Source organism: Anguilla anguilla, chromosome 17 (genome assembly GCF_013347855.1).
Source record: "Anguilla anguilla isolate fAngAng1 chromosome 17, fAngAng1.pri, whole genome shotgun sequence".
Classification (NCBI taxonomy): domain Eukaryota; kingdom Metazoa; phylum Chordata; class Actinopteri; order Anguilliformes; family Anguillidae; genus Anguilla; species Anguilla anguilla.
Genome location: NC_049217.1, coordinates 22,140,685 through 22,150,684, shown reverse-complemented (window position 1 = coordinate 22,150,684; position 10,000 = coordinate 22,140,685). Strand labels below are relative to the sequence as shown.

The 10,000-nt window shown below is 43.7% G+C and overlaps 2 protein-coding genes across 2 annotated transcripts in view; one reads left to right on the top strand and one right to left on the bottom strand.

The window, feature by feature from the left end:
- The window catches only part of iqck (IQ motif containing K), a 13,849-nt gene extending 7,746 nt beyond the window's left edge, over window positions 1-6,103 (top strand). Inside the window, exon 9 of the mRNA XM_035397199.1 lies at window positions 3,434-6,103. Coding sequence (XP_035253090.1) covers window positions 3,434-3,843 — 410 coding nt within the window. The 3' untranslated portion in view covers window positions 3,844-6,103. The remainder of the gene's footprint in view (window positions 1-3,433) is intronic.
- Window positions 6,104-7,016: 913 nt separating this feature from the next.
- Window positions 7,017-10,000, bottom strand: part of gprc5ba (G protein-coupled receptor, class C, group 5, member Ba) — an 18,476-nt gene continuing 15,492 nt past the window's right edge. The window contains exon 4 of the mRNA XM_035399252.1: window positions 7,017-10,000. This exon is cut by the window's right edge and continues 1,719 nt beyond it. The gene's annotated coding sequence lies outside the window, so the exon portion shown is untranslated.

Below are 10,000 nucleotides of genomic sequence, written 5' to 3'. Positions count from 1 at the left end.
AAATTCATTTCACCAGTGAAGGCAGTGTGCCAAAACTTTAGAATCTTTATTACTTTCATTTTAATAGCTGCTCTTCAGTGAATGCGCAGTAAGTGAAATATATTCTAACCTGCATTTTATGTTACAGATGGAAATTAAAGCGAAATCTGCATTGTGATTTAATATCTGTGTAATATTGCAATGTAGTGTTGTGTGATGTGCTGTTCTGTGCTACTTTTGTTGTGGAGCGTTGTTCTGTGGTGTGAGAAAGAGAAAAAGATGGTGAGAGATAGATGGGGGCAGACAGAGAGACAGACAGATGGACAGACAGACAGAGAGAGAGGGGGCAGCTGGGAATTTAGTCTTGAGTTACTAGAGAGGCTGGGATTCCTGGGATAGCAGCATGGCCCCATCCCTGTGTTTGGGCCTTAAACACACACACACACACACACACACGCACACATACACACACACAAACACACACACACATATACACACACACCTACACACATACACACACAGTGTACTAACTCTTACCCTGTACACTGCAAAAATGCACAAGTATCATACCCTATACACAGACATATCTGTACTGCAAACTCATACATGTGCACTTACATAAACATGCATTCATGAACACTACCCAGTTACAGTGACAGTTACAGAGAGAGCGAATGTGGGGATGATGGAGAGTACAGAGAGAGAGAGAGAGAGAGAGAGAGGGAGGGAGGGAGGGAGGGAGAGAGAGAGGGAGGGAGGGAGGGAGGGAGGGAGGGAGGGGGTTGCTGAAACAGTGCTGCTGAAGAAGCAGTTTGTTCCTCTCTTTTTTTTGTTGTTGTTTTTTGCTTAATGAACAGAAAGCAGCAGAGGGCTGCATGCTGTGGCAGTGACGGATCGCCTGAAACTCAGGACAGGGAGAAACGGGTGGGCGGGGCAGGGAAGGGCGTCTGTTAGCTTTCTGTTCCCCGCACTTTCAATTCCCCAACATGATGTGCGAACGCCAGCTGCTAGGCGCCCCTCCACGAAATGTCAACATGACATCACCCCCCTTTATACCAGAGACGTGTTTCTGCCCTCCCACCATAACACGACCTCAGCAGAACCAGGCCTACGGCATCCAGTCCAAAGCCCTAACAGTACTGGCCCAGTCTTCCCTGGTCCTGTCAGAACCAGGCCTAGGCATCCAGTCCAAAGCCCTAACAGTACTGGCCCAGTCTTCCCTGGTCCTGTCAGAACCAGGCCTAGGCATCCAGTCCAAAGCCCTAACAGTACTGGCCCAGTCTTCCCTGGTCCTGTCAGAACCAGGCCTAGGCATCCAGTCCAAAGCCCTAACAGTACTGGCCCAGTCTTCCCTGGTCCTGTCAGAACCAGGCCTACGGCATCCAGTCCAAAGCCCTAACAGTACTGGCCCAGTCTTCCCTGGTCCTGTCAGAACCAGGCCTACGGCATCCAGTCCAAAGCCCTAACAGTACTGGCCCAGTCTTCCCTGGTCCTGTGGCAGGAGAGGGGAAACCACACCCCAGTAAGACATCATTCTCTGAGGGAGACAGGGAGAAACAACTGGGACACCCCAAAAATATCCACCCGCCAGGGTTCCCAGACATGACCGGTCGCATGTGGCGCCCCAGAGAGCTAGAGGTCAGAGGTTAGGGTTTGGAGGTCAGACTGGAGCTGGGCAGCTTTTCATTCAGTGGGATGTGCACCTTTAAATATTATGTGTGAAAATATGGCTTTGGCATATGTCAGTTCATTTTCTAAAAAGGTATTCACATGGTAATTCATAACTTAATAATTATTGTGGATTATGTTTTAAACAGCGCCATTATATTTTATGATCGCAAAGCACTTTGCAGTCAAAGAGGGAGCCTCACTTCTCATTAACAGTGTGTAACCCCCGCGTGGGGAATTCACAGCAGCCATTTTGTGTCAGAACGCTCAACACACATTGGTGAATTGGGCAGAGATGGAATTATTAACCCAGTTAGAGTGGATTAAAAGATTAGCCAGCCTGACTGAGAGACCCCGGTTCCAAATTATTGCCGTACAGTACCTATGTGGGTTATCAGGTGTAACCTTTAAGCAGAATCCTCCCCCTCCCTGCAGTCTGAAGCCTGTTCAGATCCATGAAGGGCGGCATGTGAATGCAGTGCAGCTCAGTTGTTGTAACAAAGACCAAATATTGCATTGCCTCTTCCAGAGAGTATTGTGCACTTTTATAAATGTACAGATTAGATTCATCCTGTTTTTCTTTGTGTTCAGTCTTTAAATTCCCCTTGCTGTGTCTCTGGGCTTGAGCTTCTGTCAGCCGAAGCAGCTACCTGTTCACTGCTCCGAGCTATGTTTAATTCCAGAACGTTCCGCCAAAAAAAGCGTTCCTTGTTAAGGGACATGCAGGCCAGGGTGATGGAGCTTAGACCTGGTGTCACTCACACAGACCTGCATTCATATCATTATGAGCCTGATTGTTAATGGCACTTTATGATTTACGGTTTGCATTTGTAGAAAATAATTGGCCAGTTTTATATGCAAATAGGTATGCAGGGTATATTTGGTTAGGTATAATTGTTTCGTTGTATGTGCTAATTTGTAGGATTTACATATGTAAATGAGACCCATGTTTAGTTTTATGTGTGAGATGGTATGACGAAAGTGTGTAGGTGTAATATTTTAGTTTCTTGTGCTAACTGGCGTGATGTATGTATGTAGGGATCACAGGGACCCTAGAGCCTATTTGGTTTGATTTACATCTGTTATGATTATTTTTAGGTTCAGCCATTTCATTCATGGTATCCAGTACAGTGGACTGTGCTTTAAAAGTCTATTTTTACCAAGTCAAGAACATTCCTGATCTCCAAACTGCTTGATGGCTGATTCATTGGACCTTTGCCTAAAATTTGATATGCTCTATATTGTTACAGTTTATTGGCTTTTCTAGTTTTGATGCATTGAAGGTCAAAATGGTGGGTGGAGATGGAAATGTACCTCTGGTATAACTGTGAAAACCTTCCTAGAGAACATAGCAGGTTAAAATAATAAATATTCTTGTTAGGAAAAATGCATGGAGCACTATAAGTTATGTTTAAAACAAAAAATGACTTTAGTTCTAATACTGCATATGAAAAACGTTCTGTCCACTCATGCACATCATTATTGGTTATTATTTGCTTATATTTGCTTATACTTTATGTGTATATTACTGTGATGTGCAGTGTGTCCCCAGATATGATTGTTATGCATACATACTCTATAAAGGTTATTGCTTGCCTATATTTTATCACTGTTTTTACAGCTTGGTGTTTAATCTGTGTTACTGATTTTTTTCTGAGTTCTCGTTCCTGTGTTCTGCATCAGATGAGCTCAGTCCTGCACTGATGGCCTCGTGGCCAGCTGCAGTAAGTGCTTGTGGGTGATGAGTAGCCCAGATGGGTAAATGACTGTTTTTCTTTGCCCTCAGTGGGGCAGTTGATTGAGGACGAAGAATCTCAGCCCAACAACTCGGGGGTGTCCATCATGGTGCTGTCCCCCACCCCGCTGAGCGCCATCGTCCAGTCCCCGACTGCGCAGCTGAGCGCGGAGACCATGGCGACGCTGACCCCGACTGCGCAGCTGAGCGTGGAAACCATGGCGACGCTGACCCCGACTGCGCAGCTGAGCGTGGAAACCATGGCGACGCTGACCCCGACTGCGCAGCTGAGCGTGGAGACCATGCAGGCTCTGACTCCGTCTGCGCAGAGCGGGCCCGCCCCGATGACGCTGAGCGCCGGGTCTCTGGCCCTGCCCGAGCAGATAGCCGCGTTCTCGCCCTCTCTGCAGAGCGCTAACGCTGCACCCCGCAGCGCTGCGGTCGACAAGAGCACTACCTGACTGAGAGTACGCTGTGTGCCAGCTGACACACTGAGACCATTAGCACACTATGCTCCGATAACGTCATGCTAATACCATTAGCACACTATGCTCTGATAACCTCATGCTAATACCATTAGCACACTATGCTCTACTAACGTCATGCTAATACCATTAGCACACTATGTCCTGATAATGACACACTGATACCATTACCACACTATGCTCTGATAACGTAATGCTAATACCATTATCATACTATGCACTGATAACATCATGCTAATACCATTAGCACACAACGCTCTGATAACATCACACTAATACCGTTAGCACACTATGCACTGATAACGTCATGCTAATACCATAAGCACACTACACTCCCATAACATCACGCTAATATCATTAGCACACTATGTCCTGATAATGACACACTGATACCATTACCACACTATGCTCTGATAACATTACGCTAATACCATTAGTACACTATGCACTGATAAGATCACGCTAATACCATTAGCACACTATGCACTGATAAGATCACGCTAATACCATTAGCACACTATGCATTGATAGCGTCATGCTAATACCATTAGCACACTACGCTCTACTAACGTCATGCTAATACCATTACAACACTATGCTCAGATAATGATACTCTGACACTCAGTAGACTATGCTACGATAATGATGCTCTGATAATGTTAGCACGCATAATGGCACACTGATACTATTGGCACACTATGCTTTGATAATGACACAACGATACTGTTACCAAGCTACGCTCTTATAATGGCACAATGATACTGTTAGCACGCTACACTCTGATAATGACACACTGGTACCGTTAGCATGCTGTGTCCTGATGACACATTGATTCTGTTAGCACACTGTGTGTGCTTATGACACACTAAAACTGTCCACACACTATGCATTAATGGACATTTATTATATTGACTGCCTATCCACTATTTCTTCTCTCAAAGGCTGCTAAAGTCCATACAAAATAAGTCATATTTAAAAAATGTTTTAACAGGCTCTCCAAAAAAGTGAGACCATGTAATGAAGGGTATTATAGGCCATTTGGAAAGGAATTTTCCTCTTTATTTCTTTAAGGTGTAAGATGACAAATATCTGATTAGAATGTTCTTTACTGAACATTCTAATGCTCATGTCACAATAAATACTGGTAATTAAAAGCGCTGAAGTTCTAGAACACTGACATTGAAGGCTGAAACAACATTCCAAAAAACGTACTGTTCTTAAAGGGGGGTGGGGGGGATGGGTTGAAGGACGGTGAAGGCCATTTCTGTCAGGCTGAGCTTATCATCATAATCCATTTTCCTGTTTGTCAGGAAACACAGTGACCCCCTTTCCACCACACGCGCGCGCACACACACACACACACGCACACACATTCATCCAAGCTCAGTTGACCTGGAAGTTGAAACAAAAGAAGAACAACACTCCAAAGACTGTGACCTCTTGAGCTCAGTCCATTGCTTCAGGCAAAAGCCAGTTCGGAGTTCAGAGACGTGATAAACTCTGCGTCCTTCAGCTGCCGTTGTTCCGTCTGTCACCTGACACCCTCACTCCTGTCCTGCCGTCCTGATGCTGCAAAAAAACTTCAACACCTCCCCCAATCACACGGGCTTCAAACTGTGCAGTCGACAGAAACGATAATTGGTTTGCTCTTGCGGCAGTTACTTGTCTATTCCCCCTTGTAATATTATTTTGCTCTATGTACTGTAACTGTTAAACTGACAGAAATAAAGGGATAGAATTACAACGGAGTGCTTTGTTGTACTGTTTACTGACTTGGGTAATGGTCATAGCAATAAATGGGATTGTTTTGGCTGTGCATTTGGCTTAAACAGCTCTCACTGCTGTAGCTCACTGTTCGTGCTTTCGAACATTAAAGCTTTAAAGCTCCAGAGCACTGAAGATAGATCAGTAGCCAGGCCTTTACACAAATGGATTGGAGAGGGTGAGTTGGCCCAAGATCAGATTTTTTTTTTCTTTTTTTCTTTCGAACAGAAGCATCTGGAATGGTACAGTGGAACATGGTGGAAAAAAAACTGCCGCCTTCTCCTCATCCATTCGACAGTTAACTGCAGCCTGCGACGTATAGGCCAGAAAGGGTGAAGGACAGCTGTACGAGCCAATCCTGTAGCAGCACCAGTGGCACGGCCCAGCCCCTCCAGCAGAGGGGGGCGACGGTGGGCTGGTGTGATCCTCCAGGGTGCAGTGAGAGCAGACACTGGCGTTGTGAGAGGTAATAAAGCAGATCACTTCATTCGGATGATAACTGATAGGGGACTGGGGACCGGTTTGCCTGCCCTGAGATTGGATCACGTTGAAGTGAGCCGAGCTACTGATTTACAGGAAACAATGTTTACCCATCAGCTCAGTCCCCCCCTGTGAGTCTACACACAGGCACGCAGACACACACGCACACACACACATGCGCTGAGCGCACACGCACGCACGCTATCAGTTGCACAAAGACCAGTCAGATGGCACCCTTGCTTCGTGAGAATCTTATTCCGTATCAGCGATGGTCAGTGCTAATTCAGAAGAGAAACTTGACCTTGATGATGAAAATCTGAACACGTGGGAATGTATTCCCTGATGTATAATGTATGGTTATTTCTGTGGGGAACCCTGAAAAGTGCCAAACTCTCGGTGCAGTGTAGGTATGGGGCATGCCCCCACCAAGGCGTAACTTGGTGGGATGGCATACCTGCCATCCCAATAATGTAGCACAATGCAGAGGTTACATTCAGAAGTAATTGTAAAAAAAAAAAAATAATAATAATAATAAATCATTGTTATAGGGTTTTTGGACATAGTTTTGCATGCGCAGAAATGCCTTGAGTTATTCTCCTTATCTCTACCTGTTTCACACTCTTCAATTAAATCTCACCAAGTGATAATATGATCAATCGTTAACCCACAGCCCAATTTTTGTAAATACACAATGTCATTCCAAAGGCAACTGTTTTGGATTCATAATGAGGAAAATTCACTAAATGCCAATTAAAACACTAGTGCAAACTGCAATTCTGAAAGTTAAAAGCATTTAGAATTTACAGCCCATAGGATTTATGAGAACCATAAACGATAATGTTTGGTTTGGCAGCTAGCTGTCCACCCCCTGCTTTTCGTACAAAAACCAGGACAAGTCAAAATTGTAAACTACAAAGATGACATTTTATTCAACGTTTGTCTGAAGTTGTTACAGAAACAGAGAATTTCTTCTTTTTTTTTTTTTTTCCTATTAGGGGAAACGAGCTATACATTGGCATGCTGCGTCACAGTTGTGAACCAACACCACCCCCATCGGCTGTCCTACGTGGGACAGTCCAGAGGCAAGAATAGTGAGGAGTGAGAGGACAAGGACCTGACAATCCTGGGAAAGAGGTGAGTCGCAATGGGTGGTTCAGAAAAATACAACCTGACAAATTATGTGCAAATCTTGCCTGTCAATTTTTATAAATATGGTGGTAACCACTATGCTGGTCTTTTTTTTTTGTCTTAAGACCTCTATTCAGTGATATTTTAGTCCACAGACATGAATATTGGGGCCACTTTAAATTCATCTAGGTCTCAGAATGATCTGGGACTGTCTGAAATAAAAGCTCCCAGGCTTTCTGTTAATGAAATTTTAAAAAAAGAACCAACGTTATTTATTCACACTGAAAAGTCTTAATTTGTCCACATAACTGCATAAAATACTGATATAATACAAACAATTAGTATTTGATCAAAATCATAGAGGGAGGAGGGAGGGTAAAGACTGGGGTGCAATGTGATCGGTGGAGACTTCTGCATGTAATTCTACTTTAAGACACAGGCTTAACTCAAGTACAAGTCTGGACGTGCATGCACGGACACAGAGTTCCCCTGCCTCTCTGGGTGAGTCCACTACTACTATAAGAGACAAATGTACTGCACAAGTTTCACAAGCTAACGCACTGGAGCAACAACGTTTTTTTTCCCTACATGTTGGAAAAAACAACAATTGGTCACCGGCGACCAATACTGGCGATCAGTCACCGGTGGCCAGTGTGGATGAGAAGGACCAGGCTATAGTCAGGTCTGCCAGATACACGACTAACCCAGAGCGTGGGGATCAGTCTCTAACCTGTACTCATGAAGTATCTCAGAGTAAGCGTGCTGATCCAGGTCCAGGGTTCCCCAGTCTATATCCTAAGCATATCCATTATGCGCTATAAGGCCAAACTGTTCCTAGATCAGCACTCCTGCTCTGGAATGCTTTATGAATATGAGCACAGACCAAAGGATCAGTGCGCTCACTGGTGTATGTATAGATGTGGCTCCCATTAGCAGATGCCATGCAGTGCGATGCTGTAGGTCTTATGGGCAGTTAGCTAACTAGCTTGACAGTGGTTACTATGGCGCTGTAGGCCTTATGGGTAGTTAGCTAACTAGCTTGACAGTGATTACTATGGTGCTATAGGCCTTATGCGTGGCTAGCTAACTAGTCTGATAGTCGAAAAATACAGTGCTGTAGGCCTCATTGGTAGTTAGCTTATTAGTTTGACAGTCGGTACTATGGTGCTGTAGGTTTTATGGGTAGTTAGCAAACTAGTTTGACTGTCATGACAATGGTGCTGTAAGTCTTATGAGTAGGCTTGGAGGATTTTGTCTTGTTTCTGAAGCTTTCATTATCCTGTAATGTACCAACCACAATTTTAAAAGCACACCCAAAGAGATCTTCTCTCTGGAAAAAAGCAGACCCTGTAGCTCAAATGGTTTTAGTAACATATTTTTCAGATTCTTTTCATCGTTAGCAGTATTGTTGCTTTTCTTTAAATGAGGCGAAAGCCCAGTTCACCGTTAACACTGCACAGAGACAAGAGCACCCAATTTTGTGAAGAACAAAGGCACACTTCCCAGCCCAAATCTTTTTGCCATCCTATTAAGGAAACGTCCCGACTAACCCGTCTGAGTTTTAGGGAAAGGAAAGAAGGTAGGTGGGTCTGTCGAGATCCACCAAATCTACTCGTGGGACCTATCCCGATACAGACCTGGATCTGAACTCTGTCTTGCGGTTCGGACTTGCATTTTCAGTACTGACAGGGGAGTGAAGCTACCGACCAGGGATTGGTCACAGTTTTTTTTTGTTTTGTTTTTTTTTTGTTTTTTACATCAGCACAGATACAGTCAGACACATAAAGTGCAAAAAAAGACCTCACAACTACCCAATAATCAATATGCAACAAACACCTCATTTATGAATATCTACCGATGTGTCTGTCAGAGTAACATTAACTGGAGATATGAGAGTCACTGTACCTGGGCTGGCAGGCGCAAATATACAAAAACCAAATGGGGGTGAACAAAAAAAAAAAACCTTTATCTTCATATCTTTCTGAAACATATACCAATATTTCCATGGTTCCATAAATCTAAATAAAAACATGGCTATAATTATTTCTGCAAATTTACAGAAATTTAAATATTTTTTTATATAGATATATATATAAAAAGAGACAACTCCTCAAAAACAAACAATAAAAAACCAACCAAACATTTTATGAACAGCAATCCAGTCACACATCAACTGAAAAAAGGAAAATATTAGCAAGAGTAGTGTAAATTTGATTGACTAGTTTAAAAAAAAAATCTAAAGTAAAAAATAATAGTAATTAATCCACAACCACTACAGCTGAACTGAATCTGAAATGGATTTTTACTGAAAGTGTATTGGGAGAAGCACAGGGATTCTAACGGCACAAAGAGAACTGAGAGGATCATCTTGTTATAATAACTATGGTACAGACTGTCTCCCTCACGCAGATATTTGGTTCCCAGGAGGATGTTGTCTCTCACAGAAACTGGGTCTCGATTACAGTGCTACCCTCATCCCTACACACCATTCCCTCATCTAGGTTAACACAAATTCATACATTGTCTTTCACAGTAAGACACAACCTCTCGAAGCACCATCACTCTAAAGCCACCGTTCGAAACAAACCAGCAAGAACGGGACAGACCAGCTCCTTTTCTGCCCATTCTGCCACCTAATGGTAAAAAGGAGGAACTGCTTTTTCTTTAAGGGAGCTGCCCAGCGAGTTAGGGAAAGTGGGAAGTGAGTATATTTCCAGGACCGCTTCCTCCATTCGCACCACCTCCCTGCAACACAGTGTTT